Raw genomic sequence first — 24,606 nt, 5'->3', positions numbered from 1 at the left:
CTTGGCTATGATGGGTGTCAGTTTGGGTGAAGTAGATTATTTTGTGCTGAAAAGGGAAAATTTGTTCATTCAAAAACAGAAGACTATAGTTAACAAATAGAGCTTTTGATTCTTGCTGACTTAATTATAAGGTGTGTGTTTCATCATCTCCTACATAGTGGTTTTAGGCATTAGAAAATGCCTTCTTTGAATACCTTTCAAGTGAACACTAATGCTTTACATGACTCTGGCTTTTGCCAGACAGTTCAAATTAGTGCTATCCTCAGTCTCTCAGGAGCACAAAACAGAGCCAAGCCCCAACAACATTTTAAAAAATAAGTGCAAAATTATGCAGCAGCAAGCAAAACTTCCCCAGGTGGAATGTGTGCCCTGCTTATTAACCATTTCTAACATGCGGGATGCCAAAAGGCAGTCCATGGACGTATGCCTAGACTTGCCCATTAGTACTAATAGAGTTACAAAGAAAACAGATGAAGCGCTGATCTTAAATTAGAACTGCCTCATCATATAAAAAGCCATTGTTTGCGCCAGTATATCCAGGTGTCAGATGAATTATAAATGCTAGATCACAGTTTCATAATAGCAACATCTGGCAGATTTTTTTGTTGCTTCTAAAAGAAATTGGCTTAGCTCAAATGATATCATTACAGGATGCTTCCTTTTCTTAAAATAGTTGAACCAAATTCAGAAGGAAAATACATCCAAATACAAAAAAAAAATTTTTTTTTTTTTTTTTTTTTTTACCTAAAATTCCTTTTTAAAATATAATACTAGGGCTTCCCTGGTGGCGCAGTGGTTGAGAATCTGCCTGCCAATGCAGGGGACACGGGTTCGAGCCCTTGCCTGGGAAGATCCCACATGCCGCGGAGCGACTAGGCCCGTGAGCCACAATTACTGAGCCTGCGCGTCTGGAGCCTGTGCTCCGCAACAAGAGAGGCCGCGACAGTGAGAGGCCCGCGCACCGCGATGAAGAGTGGCCTCCACTTGCCACAACTAGAGAAAGCCCTCGCACAGAAACGAAGACCCAACACAGCCATAAATAAATTAATTAATTAATTTAAAAAAAAAATATATATATATATGTATATATAACACTAAGGGCTTCCCTGATGGCACAGTGGTTAAGAATCTGCCTGCCAACGCAGGGGACAAGGGTTCGAGCCCTGCTCTGGGAAGATTCCACATGCCGCGGAGCAACTAAGCCCATGCGCCACAACTGAGCCTGTGCTCTAGAGCCCGCGAGCCACAACTACTGAGCCCACATGCCACAACTACTGAAGCCCACGCGTCTAGAGCCCGTGCACCGCAACGAAGAGTAGCCCCCACTCGCCGCAACTAGAGAAAGCCCGTGCACAGCAACAAAAGACCAAACTCAGCCAAAAATAAATAGATAAATAAAATTTTAAAAAAATATATATATATAATACTAAGGGAAATGATATGTATAATATGAATGAAAGCATGACGTATACGAAAGCATCTCCTTTATTCCAGCATTAGGGTAAATCTTTGAGTGAGTCTTAGAACTTCCTCATTATTTCCTACTTTGAGAAAAGCAAGTAACAGTTATAACTTTGCCTTTGAAGTTTACTCAAATTGTAAATTGACTCACTCTGGTCTGGCTTTGTGGTATGATTCTCCTTACAGTTACCCTATGCCAGCACTATGCTAGGTCCTATTCCAAAGAGAAAACCTATTTGCCTTTTAAAGATATGAGCTTTCCCTGTGAGTGCATGTGTGAGGAGCTAAGTCGCCCTCACATAGGTCTATTACTCTAAAATTTATCCATGCATATTGGCAAAATAACTGCAGTTAATTGATTCATGGTGTATTCAAGAGTTTCTGGTGTCTGCCTGCTTCCCAGTCAACTGAAAATTGGCAAAAATTGACACACTCCAAGCTGATTTATAACCAAGCAACTTCACATTAAAGCTTTTAATATTTGAGCCCATAAAGTAAGTCTGAGTTTGCCTATCAGTTTCATTTACTAATTTTTGATCTTTAACAAATTATTCAGCCTCTCTGTGCTTCAATTTCTTTATATATGTATGTATCTCAGAAAGATTAAAAATCTTATGTAAAGTGATTGGCACAGTACAGAAGGTACACAATTAATGCTTATTAAATCTTAATCTGTGAAGTAACAAAAACTAGTATTAGCTACCTGTTTTTCTAGGGTGTGTCTAACATACCCATAATTTTTAAAATGTTGATACCATTAAATATAGGGTCTCTTGTAGCTTAATAGTTCTAATTCCTGAAAGCAAAATCCAATCTTAACTTACTATATTTTATTCCCAAAATGTTGATCTTTCCTGGGATTTGAGTCATAGCTTATTTTTATGGGCCTTTAAATTTTACAAAGTACTTAATGGCATATGGGCAAAAAATAAGACCCTATAAATTCATATTTCTCCAAATTCCATTTCAGATTCTCTTCCTGTAGATAAGTGAAATTGGCAGATTTTACTCCATAATGGAAAACAAAACCAAAATGCCTCAAACAGCTTAGTCTTAGTATTTTAAATCTGTATAATTTTTCTCTTCATCAAGATAAATGCAAAATTATTTTGAACAACAGAATCCAGATGATGGCTAAAAGAGGCCTAAAACTCTGTTCATCAGCATATTTGGGGAAATGCTCACATAGAATTAATTTATAGGCTGAGATGCCTGTCATTCCCAATTCTACATAATACAATAAGGCTAAATTTATTTGAAACAGACTTGCCTTTAGGCCCCCCAGATATTGTGGCCAAGAATAAGGAAAACTAATGAAACCAAAAGCTTTTGTTTGAAAAGATCAATAAAATTAATAAACCTCTAGCCAGACTGAGCAAAGAAAAGACACAAATTACCAATATTAGAAATGAGAATGATAACATCCCTACAGATTCTACAGATATTAAAAGGACCATAAAGGAATATTGTGAACAGTTTCGCATCAATAAAATTAAAAATTTAGTTGAAATGGACAAATGCCTTAAAAGACACAAACTACCCCACTCAAGAAGAAATACATAACATGAATATGCCTATCTATGTCTATTATGGAAATTGAAATTGTAGTTAAAACCTTTCCACACTGTAAACTTCAGGCCTAGGTGGCTTCACTGGTAAATTCTACCAAGTATTTAAGGAAGAAATAATAGCAGTTCTACAAAAACTCTAACAGAAAATTTAAGCAAAGGGAGTACTTCCCAACTCAGTCTATGAGGCCAGCATTACCCAACTCTGACAAAGACAGGAAAAGAAAACTATAGATCAGTATCCCTGATGATCATAGATTCAAATTTTCTAAACAAAATTTCAGCAAATCAAATTCAACAATATATTTAAAAGGTAATATACCATGGTCAAATGGGGTTTATTCCAGGAATGCAGTCAGTTTCACATTTGAAATCAATCAATGTAACTCACCATATTAAGGAACTTAAAAAAAACCATACATCATCTCAATAGATGCAGAAAAAGCATTTGACAAAATATAATATCCATTCCTTGTGAAAATTCTCAGGAATCTTCTCAAACTAAAAATAGTATCTATTTTTTAAAAAAAGTACAGCTAACATCATACTTTATAGTGAAAGACTGAACACTTTCCCCCTAAGATCAGGAACAAGACGTGAATGCCTGCTTCACCACCTCTATTCAACATTGTACTAAAGGTCATAGCCATGCAATAAGGCAAGAAAATAGTAATAATAAAGACATTCACGGGACTTCCCTGGTGGTCCAGTGGGTAAGACTCCACGCTCCCAATGCAGGGGGCCCAGGTTTGATTCCTGGTCGGGGAACTAGATCCCGCATGCCTCAACTAAGAGTCTGCATGCCACAACTAAGAAGTCCGCATGCCACAACTAAGAGTCCACATGCCACAATGAAGATCCCTCGTGCCGCAACTAAGACCTGGCACAGCCAAAATAAATTTTTTTTAATTAAATCAAATTGAACATTTGGGGGGAAAAAATTAAATGATTTAAAAAGACATCCACGTTAGAAAGGAAGAAGTAAATCTATCTTTTTTTTTTTAATTTTATTTATTTATTTATTTATTTATTTATTTATGGCTGTGTTGGGTCTTCGTTTCTGTGCGAGGGCTTTCTCTAGTTGCGGCAAGCGGGGGCCACTCTTCATCGCGGTGCGCGGGCCTCTCACTGTCGCGGCCTCTCTTGTTGCGGAGCACAGGCTCCAGACGCGCAGGCTCAGCAATGTGGCTCACAGGCCTAGTCGCTCCGCGGCATGTGGGATCTTCCCAGACCAGGGCTCGAACCCGTGTCCCCTGAATTGGCAGGCAGATTCTCAACCACTGTGCCACCAGGGAAGCCCTAAGTAAAACTATCTTTATTCACAAACAACATGATTGTCTATGGAATCTATCCCCCCCACCAAAAAAAAGAAAAACAGCTACTAGAATAAATGAGTTTAGCAAGGCTGCAGAATACAGGCTCAGTATACAAAAATCAATACTAGCAATAAACCATTGGAAAACTGAAACTTAAAAATCATTACCATTTACAACAGTATCAAAAAACATGAAAGAAATCTAGCAAAATACATTAAAGACCTGGACACTGAAACTATAAAACATTACTAAGAGAAATAAAGACCTAAATAAATCAAGAAATACCTGTTGTTCATGGATCAGAAAACTCAATGTTGTTAAGATGTCAGTCTCCCCAAATTAATCTAAAGATTCAGTGTAATCACAATAAAACTCCTAGGAGGCTATTTTGTAGAAATTGGCAAACTTATTCTAAAATCCATATGGAAATGCAAAGGATCTAGAATAGCCAAAACAACTTTGAAAAAGAACAAAAGTGGAGGACTAGCACTATCTGATTTTATTATAAAGGTATAGTAATCAAGACAGTGTGATAATTGGTACAAAGATAGACAAATAGATCAATGGAATAGAATAGAGAGTCCAGAAATAGTTCCATACATATATGATATATGGACAACTGATTTTTGACAAAGATACAAAAGTAATAGGTAGAAATATGATGTTACTTATTTGTGGAATCTAAAATGATACAAATAACTTATTTACAAAGCAGAAATGGACTCACAGACCTAGAAAACAAATTTATGGTTACCAAAAGGCAAACGGGATGGGGAGGGATAAATTAAGAGTTTGGGATTAGCAGATACAAACTACTACATTTAAAATAGATAAAAAACAAGGTCCTACTGTATATATAGCACAGGGAACTGTGTTCAATGTCCTGTAATAAACCATAATATATATATATATATATATATATATATATATATATATATATATATAAAACTGAACCACTTTGCCGTACACCAGAAACTAATACAACATTGAAAATCAGCTATATTTCAATAAAAATTTTTAATTTAAAAAATTTAAAGCAATAGGTAGAGAAAGACTAGTCTTTTCAACAAATGGTACCAGACAGTTGGATTTCCAGATGCAAAAAAAAATTAACTTTGACCCATACCTTGCATCAATATAAAAATTAATTCAAAAGGGATCATAGATCTTAAATGTAAGATCTACTATAAAACTTCTAGAAGAAAACATAGGAAGAAATCCTTGTGATCTTGGGTTATTAGGCAAGGATATCTTAGATTCAACACCAAAAGCATCATCCATAAAAGAAAAAATTGATAAATTAGACTTCGTCAAAATTAAAACCTTTTGTTCTTCAAAAATCACTGTTAAGAAAATGGAAAGACAAATCACAGAGTGGGAGAAAACATTTGCAAATCATGTGTGCGGGAGGACTCGTATCCAGAATATATAAAGAATTCTCAAAACAATATATAAGAAACAACCAACCTATTTTTTTTAATGGCAAAACATTTATACTGACTTCATCAAAGATATATAGGTGAAAAATTAGCACATGAAGATACTTGACATCATTTATCATTAGGAAATGCAACTTAAAATCAAAATAAAAGGGCTTCCCTGGTGGCGCAGGGGTTGAGAGTCTGCCTGCCAATGCGGGGGACACGGGTTCGAGCCCTGGTCTGGGAGGATCCCACATGCCGTGGAGCAACTAGGCCCATGAGCCACAGTTACTGAGCCTGCGCGTCTGGAGCCTGTGCTCCGCAACAAGAGAGGCCGCGATAGTGAGAGGGCCGCGCACCACGATGAAGAGTGGCCCCTGCTTGCCGCAACTAGAGAAAGCCCTCGCACAGAAACGAAGACCCAGCACAGCCATAAATAAAAAAAATTTAAAAAATTTTAAAAAGCCAGACCCTTAGCTCTTTTTAGGAGGGGTTATATTTAAAAAAAAAAAAAAAAATCAAAATAAGATATTACTAAATACCTATTTTAATGACTAAAATTTTAAAACTGACCACCCCAAGTGTTAGCAAGGATGTGGAAGAACTGGAACTTTCTAACACTGCTGGTGGGAATATAAAATTATACCACTGTTTGAGAAAACAGTTCTTAAAAACTTAAACATACCTACCTACCAGATGATTCAGCATTCCATTTCTAGGCAGTTACGCAAGAGAAATGATGTCCTTATGCCCATAAAAAGACTCATACATAACTGTTCACAACATCATATGTAATAACCAAAAATCTAGAAGCAACTCAATGTCCATCCACAGGTGAATGAATAAAGAAATTGTGGTATATCCATGCAGTAGAATACTACTTAGCTGTAGAAAGGAATTTACTACTGCTAACCCAACAACATGGATGGATCTCAAATAATTATGCTTAGTGAAAGAAGGCACGCAAAAAAAGAGTACATACTTATGATTCCATTTATATAAAGTTCTAGTAAATGCAAATTAATCTGTAATGACAAAAAGCAAATCAGTCATTGCTTGCAGAGGAGGGTGCAGGAAGATGCAAAAGGAGCACAAGGAAACTTTTGGGAGTTATGGATGATATGTTCACTATGTCGATTGTGGTGATGATTTCACAGATGTGTGGAGATGTCAGAAGGTATCAAATTGTACACTTTAAATATATGCAGCTTATTGTATGTCAATTATACCTCATTAAAGTTGTTAAAAAAAAAAATCCTGCGTCTAACAAACCTCTAAACTCTCATGCATTCCCTGTAATAAGTTCTTAGAGGCAGTCTCTTTGGCCTGATCCCATTTCATCTATTAAAACAATACTTAACAGGAGAAGGAAGCACGTGGATTGTGCCTAGTGGAGACCACTGTGGCGGGATACAGCAGAAGAGGCCAGGTGTCCCATTGACAAGGAAGAAAAAAAGCCAATTAACTGGACAAATTGAGTCCCTGGGATGTAGGACTAAATGGTGGAGAAAGCGCCAGATTTTGTCTTGTGAATACGATCAGGTCTTTGTTTCTCATTATAGTAAAAAAAATTTCAGAAAATCCCTTGTATTTCTTAATGTCAGATTCCAAATGTGGTTATCTAGGCATTAATCAACTCAGCATTTGATTCAGGTCAATTTGAGTTTTTTTTTTTCATTGAAGAAATTTTCATATGCTTGTTGCTTAAACTGTTGCTGCACAGTAAAAAAAAAAAAAAAAAAGAAAAACAAATTGTTCAGCATCTTCTCTTCCACTTCCAACCGACCTGATAACTAACTCCAGTATGGGGACAGACTGGTTTTTTTTCCCCAAGCAGTTAGCAACTGCAGGTGCCATTGTGGCACACAGATGCAGACACACTGCTGCCCCCAAGCTCTCACACCTTTATGTTTTCTAAGCACCAATTCCAATTCAAGCAAGGCTAGTGCCAGCGGCCTTGGAGAAGTGTCTAGCCTTTCTAACGTAATTGTGGAGTGCAGGGTTTGTGGTGAGGCCAGTCACTCAGTACAGTGGGCTATGAAAGCATTTTTCCACTTGTAGAGGAGTTTTGCTTCCAGTCCTAGCATCTGATCTCCCTGAAATGCCTGTAAGTTCAACTTAAGGTCATATTCATTATCATTTCCATTCTACTTTACCTCAGAAGTGGGTCATTAAAATTATATTCCTAAGCATATTAAATATCAGAATAATCAAGGAAAGATACAGTTATGTGTGAGGCAAGTGGTTTTTATGGAGAAGAGTCATTGAGAGAAATGTTTTGTTATTCTGGAGCTTTGTTTAATAAGTTTTTAAAAGAGTTTTTAGAACTGTCATGGACTGGGTCAGTGGAAATAGCCCTGAACTCTTCTTCCCCTGGACACAGTGAGCCAAGGGTCTGGCCTGTGATTACTGAGGTTTATTCCAAGGGCTGTGGGGGCAAAGTTGTTCTTGGAGCTCACCCTGCCCAAGCACGTTGCAGATTCTCCTCCCTGAGATTCTCAGATTGGTAGAGAACCAAGTTCTATCCTCTTGGACCTGTCTCCTTCTTCTGTCCCACCACCCACAATCCAGGTCATCCCCCTCCATCATGTGCGCACCAGCCCCTTGAGGTGGTGCTACTGATTCTGATCCAGGAACCCAGGCTAAAGAGTTTAAGTTCTAAAACCTGGAATATGGCGCACAACCTCGCTATTCAGAGCCACGTCCCAGTTGTCTCATGGAGAGCGTTCCTGTCCTGGGGAGACCAGAACCAACTGGAAGGGCAGTGGCTCAGGTCAAGAAAGCAGGTCCACAGTATACACGCCCATTGCTTAAGAGTCAAACTCTGTTTTTTGTTTTTGTTTTTGTTTTTAATTTTTATTTATTTATTTATGGCTGTGTTGGGTCTTCGTTTCTGTGCGAGGGCTTTCTCTAGTTGTGGCAAGCGGGGGCCACTCTTCATCGCGGTGCGCGGGCCTCTCACTATCGCGGCCTCTCTTGTTGCGGAGCACAGGCTCCAGACGCGCAGGCTCAGTAATTGTGGCTCACGGGCCCAGCCGCTCCGCGGCATGTGGGATCTTCCCACCCCAGGGCTTGAACCCGTGTCCCCTGCATTGGCAGGCGGATTCTCAACCACTGCGCCACCAGGAGAGCCCCCAAACTCTGTTTCAATACATCTTCTTAACATCCATTTTATGTTGTATTACTTATGATCTAAAATTTTAGTTCAATGTAAAAGCCAGAAAAAATGTTATAAGAAAAAAAACCTTTAATCATCACAGAAAACTAGGTTTCTAATCAGATGATAAGCATTGATAAAATCACTGATATCCAGATCATGACTTTAAATTCCCACTGATCTGTTGGGTAATCAACATATTGCACACATGTCTGCTCTGTTTGGCTGACCAAGTGTTGGTCTACATTGCCAAATTAAAACAGGGAGAGGAAAGCTGGCTTTTAGACAGCCTGCCTGCAGTATTCATTTGAAACAGCTTTTAAGTAAATACAATTATGATTGGAACTTATCTCAACCAAGCAAAATTCTCTAATTGGTCATGAGAGAGTGAGCAATCCAAAGGTGAGATTGCTGGGTGGACTGGGGAGCGTCACGAGGTCATCAGCCTATCTTCTGCCAACATGAGATGGCTCCATGGAGTCTGCGTACAGGTTGCCTAAAGCACGCTATAGCTCAGTGACCGTTCCGGACTCTGCCTTGCTCCCACCCTCCCATGTCATTCCCTCATCCTTCTTCCTCTCCCAGTGACCTCACTAAGTTACTGATGGAAAATTAAGGTTAAAAGGCATAAGCTCCTCCCCCTTCCCTTGGCACTTGAACATACCTTTCTTTTTATCTACTCTTCTGTCCCTCCTCATTTTTAAGGCTGTTCCCTGTTTCTGGACCCTTAGCCTCATTCATTCTTGCTTTCCCAGGGTCTTACTCTCTTAGTTATCAGCTCTTTCTCCACAGTTTATTCTCTCTCTATTGGCGCCTTCTACATTGCCCTCAGACAGCCACACATTTCTTTAGTCAGGAAAACGTCTCCTGCTCTCCCCCCAAACCACCACCTTCTCTTCTCATTCCTGTCACTGCCAAACTTCTGTAAGTACAATTTTTCTTATTGTATTACACACTATTACACCACAAATGCCTAGAAACAAGAACCACAACTTATGATAATTTGTATATCAAGTATCTAGCACAGTATAAAGTAGTGAATGAGGCACAGACCGAGGAGCCTAACAAGCCAGGGTTCAAATTTGGGCTCACTAGTTGCTGTGAATGACCTTGGGTAAATTATTTAATCTTGCTCATCTTCAGCTTCCTCATTTGTAAAGCGGGGGAGGGGAGGGTAATAATTGTCATCTTCAGAGGATCTGAATAGACATTTTTCCAAAGACATACAAATGGCCAAAGGTACATGAAAAAGTGTTCATCACTCACTAATCATCAGGAAAATACAAATCGAAACCACAATGAGAAATCACTTCACACCTGTTAGAATAGCTGTTATCAAAAAGACAAGAGGTAACAAGTGTTGGTGAGGATGTGGAGAAAAGGGAACCCTTGTTGGGAATGTAAATTGGTGTAGCCACTATGGAAAACAATATGGAGGTCCCTCAAAAAGTTAAAAATAGAACTACCATATGACCCAGCAGTCCCACTTCTGGATATATCAGAGGGAATGAAATCATTATTTCAAAGAGATATCTGTACTTCCACATTCATTGCAGCATTATTCACGATAGCCAAGAAGTGGAAATAATGTAAGTGTCCATCTATAGATGAATGGATAAAGAAAATGTTATATATATATAAACATGAGAAATTCATTCAGTCATGAGAAAAAAGGAAATCCTGCCATTTGCAACAATGCGGATGGAATCTGAGGGCATTATGCTAAGTGAAATAAGTCAGAGAAAGATAAATACTGTATGATCTCACTTATAGGTAGAATCTAAAAAAGCCTTACTCATAGAAACAGAGTAGAATGGTGGTTACCAGGGGCTGGAGGCGGGGGGATGGAGAGATGTTCGTCTTCCAGGTATAAGAGGAATAAGTTCTGGAGATCCAGTGTACACCATGGTGACTATAGTTAACAATACTGCATTCTATACTTGAAAGTTGCTAAGAGAGTAGATCTTAAATGTTCTCACCACCACCAAAAAAAAAAAAAGTAATTGTATGAGGTTATGGAGGTGTTAACTAACCCTCTTGTGATAATCATTTCACAATAGATATGTGTATTAAATCATCACATTGTACACCTTAAACTTACACAATGTTATATGTCAGTTATATCTCAATAAAGCCGGAAAAAAAATAATGCCTATCTTGCAGTGTTGTTATGGAGATTATATGAGATTATGTTTATAAAAAACCCCTAGCATGGTGTCTGGCAAAAGGCTGGTTCCTTTCCAACTTCCACTCATGGTAGGGATTCAGTTGACTGAGTGACCAAATGGTCTCCTGCATATTTCAGGTCAGCACTCAGTGGCATGGCATCCACTTTTTGTTCCATTTGATTCTTACTCTTTTCTTTGCCTTGTGTGTTTCAGGTTCACAACCAGTATCCAACTGAGTTTGAATTCAATCCCTATTACTTAAAGTTCTTGGCTTTCCACTATGTGTCTAATCGCTTTAAAACATTTCTCCTGGATTCAGACTATGAAAGATTAGAGCACGGTACGTGTTTGCATGCCCTTGTTCCATCTTTCTTGTTAGTTTTATGTTTTTAATTAAAGACACCAATAAAATAACCACCCCCAAGTGTGGCAAGGCCACTTTAAGGTTTTACTCTACAAACTACGAAAGTAGAATGGACATGAATGAGTGAGATTATGTGCTGTGTTAGCTCTTAGGGGCTGCAAGTGGTCATCATGTAGCACCTTTGAAAAGTTAAATCTGCTTATTACTATTTTATTATCTCCAAGCAGTATCACTGTTTGTGGAGAAACACTTGACTCATAGTTTTTCCAACCCTGGTACACTCTGGTAGGTAAGCTGCCTGCCCCTGGAAGCAGTTTGTATAGCAGTTACGGCCATGGGCTCTGGAGCAAACAGAATAGTTAAATTTCAACACTGCCAGTTACCAGCCAAGTACTTTGGACAGGTTAGGTACCTCTCTGAGTTTCCTCATCTTTAAAATGAGGATAATAATATCACCCACCCCTTTGGGCCAGGATGATCACATTAGGAAATATTTGTAAATTTCTTAGCACAGTTGCTAGCACAAAGTAAGAACCCAGTAAATTTTAGACATCACCACTGTTATTAACATTTTTAATAGCAGTAATAGTTGTAAAGTGTAGATTCTCAAAAGCCAGTCAGCCCCTGTGAAAACGTTTCCCCAAGGGGACTTTTACATTCTTACTTTTGCTGTTTTTATAGGGAGGGGGAAAGGGGGATACACATGAGTATTTTTGTTAAGAAGACAAGTAAATAAAGAAAATCAGTATATTATATATACTATTTATTTTCAGTATATTATATATACCTGAATATTCATAAAGAAGACTCTCTTAATGGCTGAAAATATTTACTAATGTTCTCAGTTTAAAATATGAAAGCAAAGAAATACTGCTTTTCAGTGCATGCTATTAAAATTATCTAGTATGATATTTCATACTTTTGGTAAAGGAGACAGCACTGGTGAGACCATTTCCTTTCCTGTTTGTACTTCCAGACCTTTGTTGACTCATAAAATTGTCATTCCACACATCATAATCAGAAACCTTAATTTTTTAAGCACCCGTGTGTTGGGAAGACATTAAGTAGAGCTGGTTACAGTGGACATTAGAGTCACTTGAAGAACTTTTTTAAATGACTGATGTCTGGGGCCCATCCTCAGAGATTCTGATTTAATGGGTCTGAGGTGAGACCTAGGCACTGGGATTTTTTTAAGCCCTTTTTTTTTTTTAATGAGTGGCCAGGGTTGAGAGCTACTCTTCTGCACTCTACAGTTGAAAGGTAGAGAAGAAATATTAATTAGTCTTGGGGGCCCCTCATATTATAGGATTTAGTGCAGCCTTGGGCATGAGACCTTCTTTTATGATAAATAAAATGCTTGTTGACTTTTGACTGAATCTTTTCATTCAAAGCAAGACAGCACTACTACGAGAGGCACCCTTCCTGGCCTTTTAAAGAAATACCTCCTGCCTCACCCTAACACATCTTCCTCTCTATTAAAAATAAAGTGGGCTCATGTGAGTAACAGATTGACTGTTGGAAAGGTACAAGTATAGTACCTGAAGTGCCCCCCCTAAATTCAGCTTTTGTTTTTAACTCATCCAAGGATACGGACCACATCCTTCTGACATCCAAAGTCTCCATGACCATGATTTGTGGTATATATAAACTACCAAAGAAAATACTTTAAATAGCTTCATAATAAACAGCCAACAACTTAAAAAAGAAACATAAAATTATGTTTTTAACTGAGTTTCATCAAATCATTTTCCTTCCATTTTCTCTTGAAAAATGTGTAGAATGTCTCCTGGCATGGACCTCTGTGAATCTAGATATAGATGTGCGATGTCGATTGGAAGGGAGTCATGCTGTCCTGCTAAATGCTTGGGAAAACTTTATCCCAGGTTTTCCTTCCATTTGGATTTGTTTCCATATAGCTATGAAGTCCATTCCTATCTTTAGCTTTGCAGTCATTTTCTAAGGCTTCTGCACGTGTGCTGCTGTTTCTAGAGCCGTGTAAAATATTCCATTTTTCATCTGCTACATGCATCATATTTTTAGGCAAACTGTTGATTTATTTGACTTTTGTTTTGCTGATTTTTCTTTTTTGGGGGGGGATTTACAGGAACTTTATTTGATGATAAAGGAGACAAGCATGCCAAAAGAGGAATTTGTATTTGGGAGTGTATCGATAGAATGCACAAGAGGAGTCCCATTTTCTTTAATTATTTATATTCACCAGTGGAAATAGAGGTACAGAAAGAAAGCATTTATGTTTCATTTTTGGAATATTTTGTGTTAAAGTTTTCCTTACTTTTTGATCATATATAAGCTGATTAAGCGTTTTATAAACATTTGACTAGGTTTCATACCAGAAGCTATTTAAAAGTTGATACACTATGGGTTTAGGTTATGATGGAATGGAGACTGATACCAAATTCTTGACCACAAAAATTAGGAGCTGGCCCCCCAAGCATAGAAAGGATAACTTCAAGAAAGTCAGAGCAAGTCAACTTTCCCTGGGAAGAAAGAACAAACAAAACTTGAAACCTTAGCAGGTCATGTAAGCAGAAAAGATTTCCCTAGCAGATAAGATTTCCCTAAGTCCATTTGTACCAAAGCCATGGAAGAACCCCTATGAGAAGCAGGGATGTTTGGAGCCCAGCCCAAGAAGGATGACCTCTCAGGGACAGCCATCCTCTGCCATGCATGTCTGCATGAAATAGGCTCTGCAGTGGAGTAGACCACCTTACTCAGGGGCAAGAAGGCCTGGCCCTGGGCCCCATGTAATAGGACCTCACCCTGGCCTTTCTCCAGATGCACCCTTCTCACGAAGTGAGGTGTATGAGAAACCAAGGGTACACGCTTGGATGCCTCTCCTTCATCTAGACCATGCTCTGGCACTTCAAGATTCCTTGCCCAAATTCAAGTTACTCACCAGACCACTTCCCCAAGCCTGTTCCCCAAGCCAGTGAATGTATCCCTAAGCCAAAAGGGCAGCTAAGGAGTAGCTCTTTGGACAGGGAGCAGACAAGAGTTTAGCTGCATGGGCTGGGGTATATACACATGTTCATAAGAGACCCTCAGAATATAGGACAGAGCTGGGTCAAGAGGAGCAGGGCTTTAGGCCAAGAACTGGGAGCTGGGACCAGCTTCCCCAGTGCCACGACTTCCTGGTGTAGAATTCCCAGAAGTCCAAGAATTCTCAATTGGAGCCTGGCCTTCTAGGTCATTAGGAAGTTATATTTGACAAGGTAGGAGCATAGAACATATTTTATCTAATAGTTATATTGATGTATAATGTTTAAATATATAGATATATGGTATTTGAACCTCTATTCATACTTTTTCCCTGGACCCTGCAATGTTAGGGGCTGGCCTGCCAGTAAGCTTGGGGCACTTTGGGGTCAAGATGAAACTATATTTCAGAATTTTCTTTATACAGGCCCTGAAGCCCAATGTAAACGTTTCCAGCCTCAAGAAGTGGGATTACTATGTAGAGGAGACCCTTTCCACAGGGCCTTCATATGACTGGACAATGCTGACCCCTAAGCAGTTCCCCTCCGAAGACTCTGAACTGGCCAGAGGAGCTGGGCCCCAGAGCCAGAGGAGAACAGTGTGGCCGTGCTATGATGATGTCAGCTGTGCTCAGCCCGATGCTCTCACCAGCCTTGTCAGTGTAAGTCAGCCGTGTGTAGACACACTCCTAGGGCACCAGGGGACCTGGAGGCACATGAGGCCTCAGGAACTGAGCTTAGTTAAGACTGGCTCACCAGCTCCTGGACATAGCTCTCCTTACTTTGGCTTAGCATTATAGCTAGCACTGCAGGAGTATGAGGACACCAGATTTGCTCCCATGGATCAGTGGGGAACCAGGCTCAGGTACTGGCAAAGAGTCTCAGTAAAAGTGAGCTTTTCAGCGTTAGAAGGAAGCATTCGAGCAAATGGAGCAATTTGCAGCTTCGCAGCTGTTTTAGCTGGCCAAGCAGCCTGAGTCAGGCCTGGGTTATGGCTTTTGTGGGTGCCTTACTTCCTCGGGTCAGAAGTGTGGGTAGCTGATGGCCTGATGGGAGCACTGCCAACCATCTTCTACAAGGAATATTCTGGAGTGAAGCCATCCTGGCAGTGGCTACCCTGATGAGAACAGCAGCCCTGAGGAAAGGGTTTGAGCCCAGATGTGGGCCAAGCAGTTCCTGAAGAGCCTTCTCCATCCAGTTTCCTGACCAGGAGGGAGCATGCTTCAGTGAAAGCACTGTCACAGAGGCTGCCGCTCTGCTCTCCAGCTTCCCTATCTGAAGGAAGCTCCAGTCCTTGGGCATTTCTTGGTTCGTTCTTTCTACATCTGGTTTGAATCATCAGAGTTGAGGGGTTCCTCTGTCAAGGACAGACTTCTCATATACCTCAGCTATGACAGTTTGGACACCGGCCCAGTGCTTGACCTTTTGCTGTGGCCATCAGATGTCCTATGGGCTGGCCGAGGGTGAAGGTGTTTGGGATATTTATTTCATCTCTCTATTTAAGCCATCTGTACAAAAAAGCCCGGTTACAGATCCTAATAAATCATCTTTGCCACAATGCATCACACCAGCTAGAGTTCCCACCTCTATTCCTGGCTTGGGAGACTTCTGAGGCCCCATGCTTACCATGGTTTTTCACTGCCCTCTGGCCATGCTGTTCATCTAGTACAGAGGGGGTGTGGCTCTGGGGAACATCCTGATTCCTATGAAATACTTATCTGTCAGAAAACTTTTAATTACTTTGCAGGAAATTGAAAGACTGGAGCATAAATTGAACCAAACACCTGAGAAGTGGCAGCAGCTATGGGAACGGGTAACTGTGGACCTTAAAGAAGAGCCCAGAGCAGACCGTGTGAGTTGGCAAAGCCCTTTGAAGAGCTACTTCTGAGCTCCTGGAGGGCGCTAGGTCAGGTGGGGCCTCTGCCACAGGTAATTCAGGAGGTTTATGGCCAAAGGGAGGGTCATGCCCTGAGGGTCCAGATGACTGGGTACTTCCTGAGTGTCTCGCTTTACCACAGTGACATAATACTTATGTTCCAGGGCCCCGTATCCAGGGGAAATTACTGGGTTCTTTTCTATCTCAGCGCCTCTGTGGTTTCGGCTGATCTACCACGTGAGGGAGGAGGGGAATGCCAAGACCTTGTTTGTGCCAGAGAAATAATCAGAGAAAATGAAATGTTTTAAATGAGCAAACTATGTTGCTTTCTGTTGTTCACACCCCCTTTTTGTTTCTGAATTAAGAAACATTTATCGTAAAGATATTTTAAAACCAAACACTCTGTTTTCTGCTTCTCACAGCCCCTTCACCTGTGGTATGTGGAAGGGCTGTGCTGAGCGCCATCTACGCTTTGCATCTGTTAACCCACAGTGAGGGGGCGGCGTCTCAGCTCAGGCACGCTGGGACAGGCTCAGGTCACACAGCCGATACGTGGGGCGGCCACCAGGCAAAGCCACACCAGACTGACTCCAAGTGCAACAGAAGGGAAGTTAGGACAGATGAGTGTTCTGAAGAGCACTTCAGGAAAGGAGAGGTCGGCAGGGTCAGATGTCACAGAGGAGTCAAGGAGAAGGGAGTGTAGAAGAAAGCCTCCAATGTGGTAAGAAGGGGTCCTTGGGGTGCCTTCCCTTGCCTTCAGATGGCAACTCAGGAGTTGTTATCAGACAGGCCACAGGTAGGTGATGTCTGACTGCTTTTTTTCTCAGAAGAATAAAATAGTTTCTTAATTTTTTTTCTGATTATGAAAGTGAGATATGTGTATTCCTTTAAATGAGACAATACACAGAAAGTTATGAAATAGACAGAAATCACCCAAAATTTATAACCTAGAAATAAACCACTATGCCATCAAACTTGTTTTATAATTCTAAACACACATATAAAAGGGATTTACGGGCTTCCCTGGTGGCGCAGTGGTTGAGAATCTGCCTGCCAATGCAGGGGACGCGGGTTCGAGCCCTGGTCTGGGAAGATCCCACATGCCGCGGAGCAACTCGGCCCGTGAGCCACAATCACTGAGCCTGCGCGTCTGGAGCCTGTGCTCGGCAACGAGAGGCCGCGATAGTGAGAGGCCCGCGCACCGCGATGAAGAGTGGCCCCCGCACCGCGATGAAGAGTGGCCCCCGCTTGCCACAACTAGAGAGAGCCCTCGCACAGAAACGAAGACCCAACACAGCCATACATACATACATACATACATACATAAAAAGAATGTAAGCAGACAAGAATAGCATTAAAAAAAAAAAAAAAGAATCCATTGAGTTATTTTTTTAAAAAAAAAAGGGATTTACTATACATGCAGTTTTAAAAACCTGCATTTTTTTTTTTTTACTTAATATGTGGCATACATGGCCTTCAGTTTGTCACTGTATGTAAATCGGCATCATTTTTAATGGCTGTCTAGAAGTCCATTGTATGGAAATACCTTTTTTTTTTTTTTAAGCAGTCGCATAATGATAGACATTTAAGTGGTTTCTAGTTTTCTGCTAGTTTCCTAAAAAACTCCAGGATAAACATCTTTTTATATATATTTTACACATACATATATATGGTCCAGTTTTTTCCTTGAGGTAAATTTTTAGAAGTGAAATTATCGGATCAGTTACTTAAAGTCTTTGGAAAGCTTTCCTAGCTCCTGTTCTGTCTTTTTCAGCCCCAGAGACACCCTTTGGGCTCCCCAGGAATTGTGTCTACCAACCTCCCTTCCTATCAGAAGAGGTCTCTGCTGCATCTCCCAGACAGCAGCATGGGGGAGGAACAGAGCGCCAGCATCTCCCCATCCAACGGAGTGGATCGGAGAGCAGCCACGCTGTACAGCCAGTACACGTCCAAGAATGACGAAAACAGGTTGACGTTGCTGAGCCCTGCCGGGTGTACTGAAAAGGCTCTCCCCACCCTGCCCTCGGCCACACCGCGGGCCCTTTAATAAGCTAGGCCTGTGCCGTGCCGCCTTCTGTAAACTTAAAATGGATCCGCTTTAATCCTTTGTTTCTGTTTTAAATGCATTAGATGGTTCTTGGAAGAGGAAAAGTCAAAATTACAACTAAAATAATGCCAAGAAGTTGTAGTTATTTGTGGCGGGTCCTGATTGCTGTTGTCTCATGTCTGCCAGATCTCTTGAGGGAATATGTGTCAGTGAGCACTTTTTCAGGGGCAAACTTCAGAAATCCAGCGCACGCTAGCTCAAGCAGAAAGGAATTTACTCACATAAATTGGGAAGGCCAAGGATGTGCCAGTTTCTCACACAGCATCTTCAGGCTTCTGTTGTTTGCCAGCTCTGCTTTCTCCTATGGGCTGCATCTACCCCAACATGGTATAAAAAATGGCTACTGAGAGCTCCAAACCTCACAAGTTTGGTAATTCCAGCAGAAAGAGGCAGCCTTTCCCCAAAGGTCTAATAGAAAAATTCTAGGGGGAGCTCTGATTGATCTTTTTTGGATCATCTGGGGGAAATAGGGGCTTGACCAACAAAAACAACAGATATCCCCTTTACAGCACTTTTTAAATGAAAAATCAAATTAACTGCTATGTCATCATTACTTCTAGGTCCTTTGAGGGAACGCTCTACAAAAGAGGGGCTCTGCTGAAAGGTTGGAAGCCCCGCTGGTTCGTTTTGGATGTAACGAAACATCAGGTAATAAATACCATCACAGCCTATAGGAATCACTTCTCCCTAGGCTAGGCTCAGTCCCCGGCTGTTGTGTGACTCTCAGCAGAAAGGCACCGCCTTCATGTACAGAATGCTTTCCTAAGGCCTCTCATATGCTGCCTGAGGCTCCTCCATGGACCCAGTGAGGAGCAGTAGCCCTGAGACTGAGTGCAGCAGCCTGCTGAGAGAGTGCAGGTGTGTGCAGGCAGAGGCAGTGACTGCTGAGCCCAGAGCATTAGGAGCAATAGAACTCTGCCTTTTAATGCTCATGTTCTCTCCTGCTGCCTGCTCTTAAAGCCCAGGCCAAGAGAGGACCTGAGGTTTTCAGCTTGTTGCATACCACATGCACATACAGAACCCATGCCTGTGAATACTCCCCAGAATACAGATTACCTTCATCTTTGCAGCATAACGCATCCATTCAAAATCGAGGGTGTTCATTTATTCAACAAACATTTATTGAACACTTTCTCTGTGCCCATCACTGTACTTGGTCCTAAAGAAGGCATCATTATCCCTCAAAGGTGACAGCAACAGAGGATGGAGGGAGCCCTGAAATAGGCAGAAGGGGATGTGCCCAGCCAAGCCTGAAATCCACAGTGGGCAAGTACTAGACTGGACCTCCCAGACCACCCTGGGAAGCCTTTTCCCCACTGCTAGGTTCTTTGCTGTGGCTGTAGCACCCCGCACAATCCTGAGTGTCAGAATCTTTGCTCCAGTGACCTTGGTTGCGGTGGAACCCAGCCCTTCTGCACCCTTCACTAGTGAGAGTCGCATGGCCTCCCACGTTCTGACCACAGACCTCACTCTACCTTGGACCTGACCAGTCAGCCTCGAGCAGCTTCTCAATGCATTCATGTCCAACATGGAGTCTGTTCAGAAAGACACGGACTGTTAGGCCAGTACAGTGCTCTCGCTGGACCTGCATCTAGATGGCTCCTGACAGATGGACACTTTGCACGGGGACCCCCTTTCCCTCTGCTCAAGGAGTTTCATAAAGGTTACACAGAATCTTTGTGGAAGAATATAGAGAAGTTTTTTACAGATATGCAATGGAAGCCCTTTTTAGGGGGCTGGACTTTAAACAACATTGTCTCTGAAACCATAGAGCCTACACTGTGTAGAAAAGTTCCATTAAATCACTAAATATAACAGGAGAATGTCATAATTTTTCTATAATTTACAATTACATCAAATTACATCTGCATTCTTGCCAGTCTTTTAGATTTCTTTAACACGAAAGGTATATGGTTTTTCTGTTTAGTCCTACTCATACTATGCCTGAAGGGAGAGGCAGAGAAAAGTCTGAGGCCAGAACCGCAGAGACGGAGGCGCCAAACACATTGCTGCCATGTAGATTATACAGAGTGAAGTCCAGACTAATTTAGTTAGAGCGATGTCCAGTCCTTACACACAGTAACCACTCAATCAAATGTTGAGGTATTTATTGTTTTTCAAAAGTCATTTTATATCTACATGCTATTTGGAAACTTGCTTTTTAAATATAAGATAGCTTGAACATATTTTCCTACCAGTTCATAATAGATCTTATCATTTTTGAAATGTTGTATAGAATTCCATATTATTGATGTACCATCATTTAATTAACCAATACCCTATTGACAGATGTCTTTTCAATTGTTAGCTAATAAAGGCAGTGCTGAAGGAAACCTCTTTATAGGTGTGTCTTTGCATGCTTGTGGGAGTCTTTCTGTAGGATAAATTTCTAGAGGTGGGAAAGGTGTATCAATAGGTATAAACATTTTAAATTTTAGTTCATATTGCCAAATTGTCCTCTAAAAGGCTTCTGACTAATTATATCCCCACTAACAGTGTTTGAGAATACCTAGTGCCTTCCCTTCAACCTGAATATTGTCAGCCATTTTAATATTTCTTAATCTAAGTGAAAAGTGAAATCTCATTGATTTCATTTACTTTTCTTTGATCAGTTAGGTTGTTCATCTTCTCGGATGTTTATAGGTCACTCACATTTCTTCTGCGACTTGCCTGTTGAAATCCTTTGACCATTTTTCTATTAGGTTGTTTATCTTTTTCTTCTCAATTCTAGGAATTCGGTATATATTCTAAACAGTAACCCTTTTTTATATGTTACATATATTTTTTTTTACAGTTGTTAGTTGACTTTTTCTATGTGTAATACATTTATTTGTTCAAATTTCAAAAAATATGTCTTTTTCCGCCTTTCTCCCAGCTGTCTAATTCCTCTCCCTAGAAGCAACCAGCGTTTTTAATTTCTTGTCTATTCTTCCAGGCATAGTTTAGCAAGATGTGGGAAAGTATTCAAATACATTTTGAAAAGCCATGCTGTTTTCCCTTTCTGTGTCTCTTATACCCCACCCCATGTATCTTTTTGGTTCCAGCTGCGATACTATGACTCGGGGGAGGACACAAGCTGTAAAGGCCACATTGATCTGGCTGAGGTAGAAATGGTCATCCCTGCTGGCCCCAGCATGGGAGCCCCAAAGCACACGAGTGACAAGGCTTTCTTTGATGTAAGTCGATCTTGTCTTTTCCTGGCTCTGTTTGCACATGATCCCTTACAATCCATCCACCTCCAAGAATCATGGGGCCTCAGAGCAATTGGTGCTAACTGCACATGGGTCACAGACCCACCCCGGCTGTGGGAATTGCTACAGAACTTGAACCCAGCACTCTTCATCCCCAAACCTGACCTCTCCCTGCTGTCCACATGTCTCAGAAAGGCTGCACAGCGCTTTGCGCAAAAGACTCCTTTAAAAGGTATCCAACTACACGTGGAAGCAGATGAACTCCTTGTTAAATACTGTTAGTTATTCACTCACCACCTACTGTCGAGAACAGATATTACTTCCCTTTGTATCCATTGATCTTCATGCTTGATCATCCACAAAAAAACATCCTTAGTCACACATGATGTCTGTCTGCCCTAACATCTTCAGCAGTCCTTAGGTGGGCCTTGGGGCATTTTATGGGCCACATGATAGGGGACTTATCTAATCCCCAGAGCCAAGCAGGACTTCATATGGAACACAGGTCATACTCTAGGGCCCTGCTCAGTCTATGAAGCCATTTCCCTGACTCTGGGCTGCCAGTGTGGCCCCAACTGAAGACTTAGAGAAGGGGATGGAAAGGGGACATGAAAGCCAACCCCATCATGGTGTGGATGAAGCTCGGCCTTCCTGGCGCCTGTGTTGCACTGGTGCAGTGCGTGGGCGGGGCCAGAGACTCCAGCCATTCCTGACCCTCTTCCTCAGTCAAGGAAGGCCCCGGAAAGATGCAAAGTCAGGCTTTCCTAGTGTGTCCCTCTTCTCTGCCAGGCCCTTCTGTTGACATCCCCCTTGACTTTGGGGGCCAGGAAAGTATAATGACTCTAAAGGCAATGACAGTATGATAGTGGGGGGCAGAGAAAATAACAGAGGTTCTGGGGCAGAACGGAAAGGGAAGGTCACAGGGATTTATTTGCACACTTGCCCAAAGCCATAGACTAGCCCTGCCCTTCATCTCTGGTTCTCTTCATTTGATTTTATAGCTCAAGACCAGCAAACGTGTGTATAACTTCTGTGCCCAGGATGGACAGAGTGCCCAGCAGTGGATGGACAGGATCCAGAGCTGTATCTCTGACGCCTGATGCCCATGGTCAACCCAAACAGAAGAGGGAGGAGGGGCTTGCGCTGCCAGATAGGAAAGAAGTGTGTGAGTCCTTGAGGAGCTGACAGCTTCCTGCTGGTTCTGATGAGTCATCCTAGGGCCTAAGGTTCTCCTACCCAGACTTACCCATTCCCCTCTTTTAGCAGTTGCTAAGTCTGCTTAGCCTGAATGGATGTGTTACACAGGTCTGGTCAAGAGCCCTAGGCCCTCCCTGTATCTTGCACTAGGTTGTTCTAACAGGGTCTTCATGGTTAGGGATCAGAAGAATGCTTCCTGAGCCGACTGTCACCCATCCCCTAGGCAAAGTGGCTACCACCTACCTGGGTCCTTCTTCATGAAAGATAGATCCTTTTTGTTCTCCAAGGTCCTAATATCCTTGGAGAGCTTTCTGACAAGCAAAAATCAAAATCCTATCTTAATCCTAAAAGACTATCTTCCATTCTGCATAGAACAGGTTTTCCATCAAAGGCTCCTATTCTTACTGCCTGACCTTAGAGATGCTCGGTTCTCTGGTGCTGTCAAAGGTGCTTCCGTGATACCTGCTCGACCATTGGGGTTCACAGCAAGACCATCAGTGCTCAGTGGCAGGCAAAGGGGGGCACATAAGATTATCCTGATGGAAAAAGATTGTCCAGAGAATGATGCAGTAATCACCAGGCCAATGCAGGAAAATACTGTTTCCAAAACACTGAATTTTCTAGGCCAGAGGTGCCCTGAGGACGCAGGACTTTGTGTTCCCACGTATTCTTCTGCTCCCCGACAGCTTCTTACACAGAATAACATGCAGAACGCTGAATGCACTAACTCACAAAACAGACACTTGCACTGAACTAATAAAGTGAAGATGTTTGAGAGACAGAAGCCAGCTGTTTATGACCACACGACCCCTATGACAACGGCTGTGTAAACCGAGGTCGCACTGTGGCGTGACTGGATACCCAAACGGCACCTCTGCACATGAACAGTAGGGACTTGTTTGGGCTTTAGGTTTTCTTTACTTTTGATAGCCTGTGTTTGTTCAGCTTAAGACACCAGGATTGCTGTTTCTCACGGCGGACAGAAACAGCTTTTCTGCAACGGCCGCTGCGGTTGGCTGGAGTCGTAGGTAGCTAGATCGTTACATTTGTTTTGAAATGTTATTTGAAATGTTAATATGTTAAATACCAAACTAATATTTCAAAAATATGTATATATGAGTTCTTATATCCTTGTTTTTCAGATAGTCTGCTTATAATTTAATATAAAATTAACTGATTCATTCATAAAATTTCAGTAGTGAAATGGTTCCCTTTTTAAAAAGCCGCTTTGTAGATTAAAAATAAATCAGATTTTCAAATTTAAAATTATCTACACACTAGAAAATAGAATTGTGTTAATATATAAGAAATTGGGGGATGGTAAGAATGAAGGGTTTTTCTATCATTTTCATTTTATAAATTGCCACCTGTGAAAATGGTTTTTGCACATTATTTGTATTTTTCTTTGTACATGAAATAATTTTTTGTACTCTGTAAAGTATGGAGCCCGTTGTACCCTCAGCTATTTGAGACTTTACACAGTGCTTCTTTTGTAACTGGATTCTTGTAACTTTCATGAAGGCGCTACATGCCTTGCATTCACTAACCACCTTGAATTAAATTTATTTCTTAAGGAAAAGCATTCCCTCATTTACTGAAATAAAGTTCACTGTGCATTGCTTAGTACTCAGAAGGCAACATTTATGAGTCATACGTGGGACTAAAAGTTCAAGGGTAAAATGCAGCGTAACCCATTTCTTGCCTTGGTTCTCTTAATGTCATCACTGCCCTTTGCTCAGGAAGTAACCAGAGACACTGGACATGCTGGCCTGAGCTTCTGGGTT

The 24,606-nt window shown here is 41.3% G+C and overlaps 1 protein-coding gene across 4 annotated transcripts in view; it reads left to right on the top strand.

The window, feature by feature from the left end:
• SBF2 (SET binding factor 2) overlaps positions 1–24,401 on the top strand; it is a 469,986-nt gene extending 445,585 nt beyond the window's left edge. For all 4 annotated transcript variants that reach the window (XM_068556612.1, XM_068556611.1, XM_068556610.1 and 1 more), the window contains 8 exons: positions 11,305–11,431; positions 13,560–13,687; positions 14,880–15,113; positions 16,199–16,303; positions 18,102–18,295; positions 18,995–19,082; positions 21,479–21,610; positions 22,627–24,401. In XM_068556612.1, coding sequence (XP_068412713.1) covers positions 11,305–11,431; positions 13,560–13,687; positions 14,880–15,113; positions 16,199–16,303; positions 18,102–18,295; positions 18,995–19,082; positions 21,479–21,610; positions 22,627–22,725 — 1,107 coding nt within the window. In that variant the 3' untranslated portion in view covers positions 22,726–24,401. The remainder of the gene's footprint in view (positions 1–11,304; positions 11,432–13,559; positions 13,688–14,879; positions 15,114–16,198; positions 16,304–18,101; positions 18,296–18,994; positions 19,083–21,478; positions 21,611–22,626) is intronic.
• The last annotated feature ends 205 nt before the right edge of the window (positions 24,402–24,606 follow it).

Source organism: Eschrichtius robustus, chromosome 11, assembly GCF_028021215.1.
Source record: "Eschrichtius robustus isolate mEscRob2 chromosome 11, mEscRob2.pri, whole genome shotgun sequence".
Lineage (NCBI taxonomy): Eukaryota > Metazoa > Chordata > Mammalia > Artiodactyla > Eschrichtiidae > Eschrichtius > Eschrichtius robustus.
The sequence above is the reverse complement of the archived record's forward strand: the minus strand, read 5'-3'. Positions and strand labels throughout refer to the sequence as shown.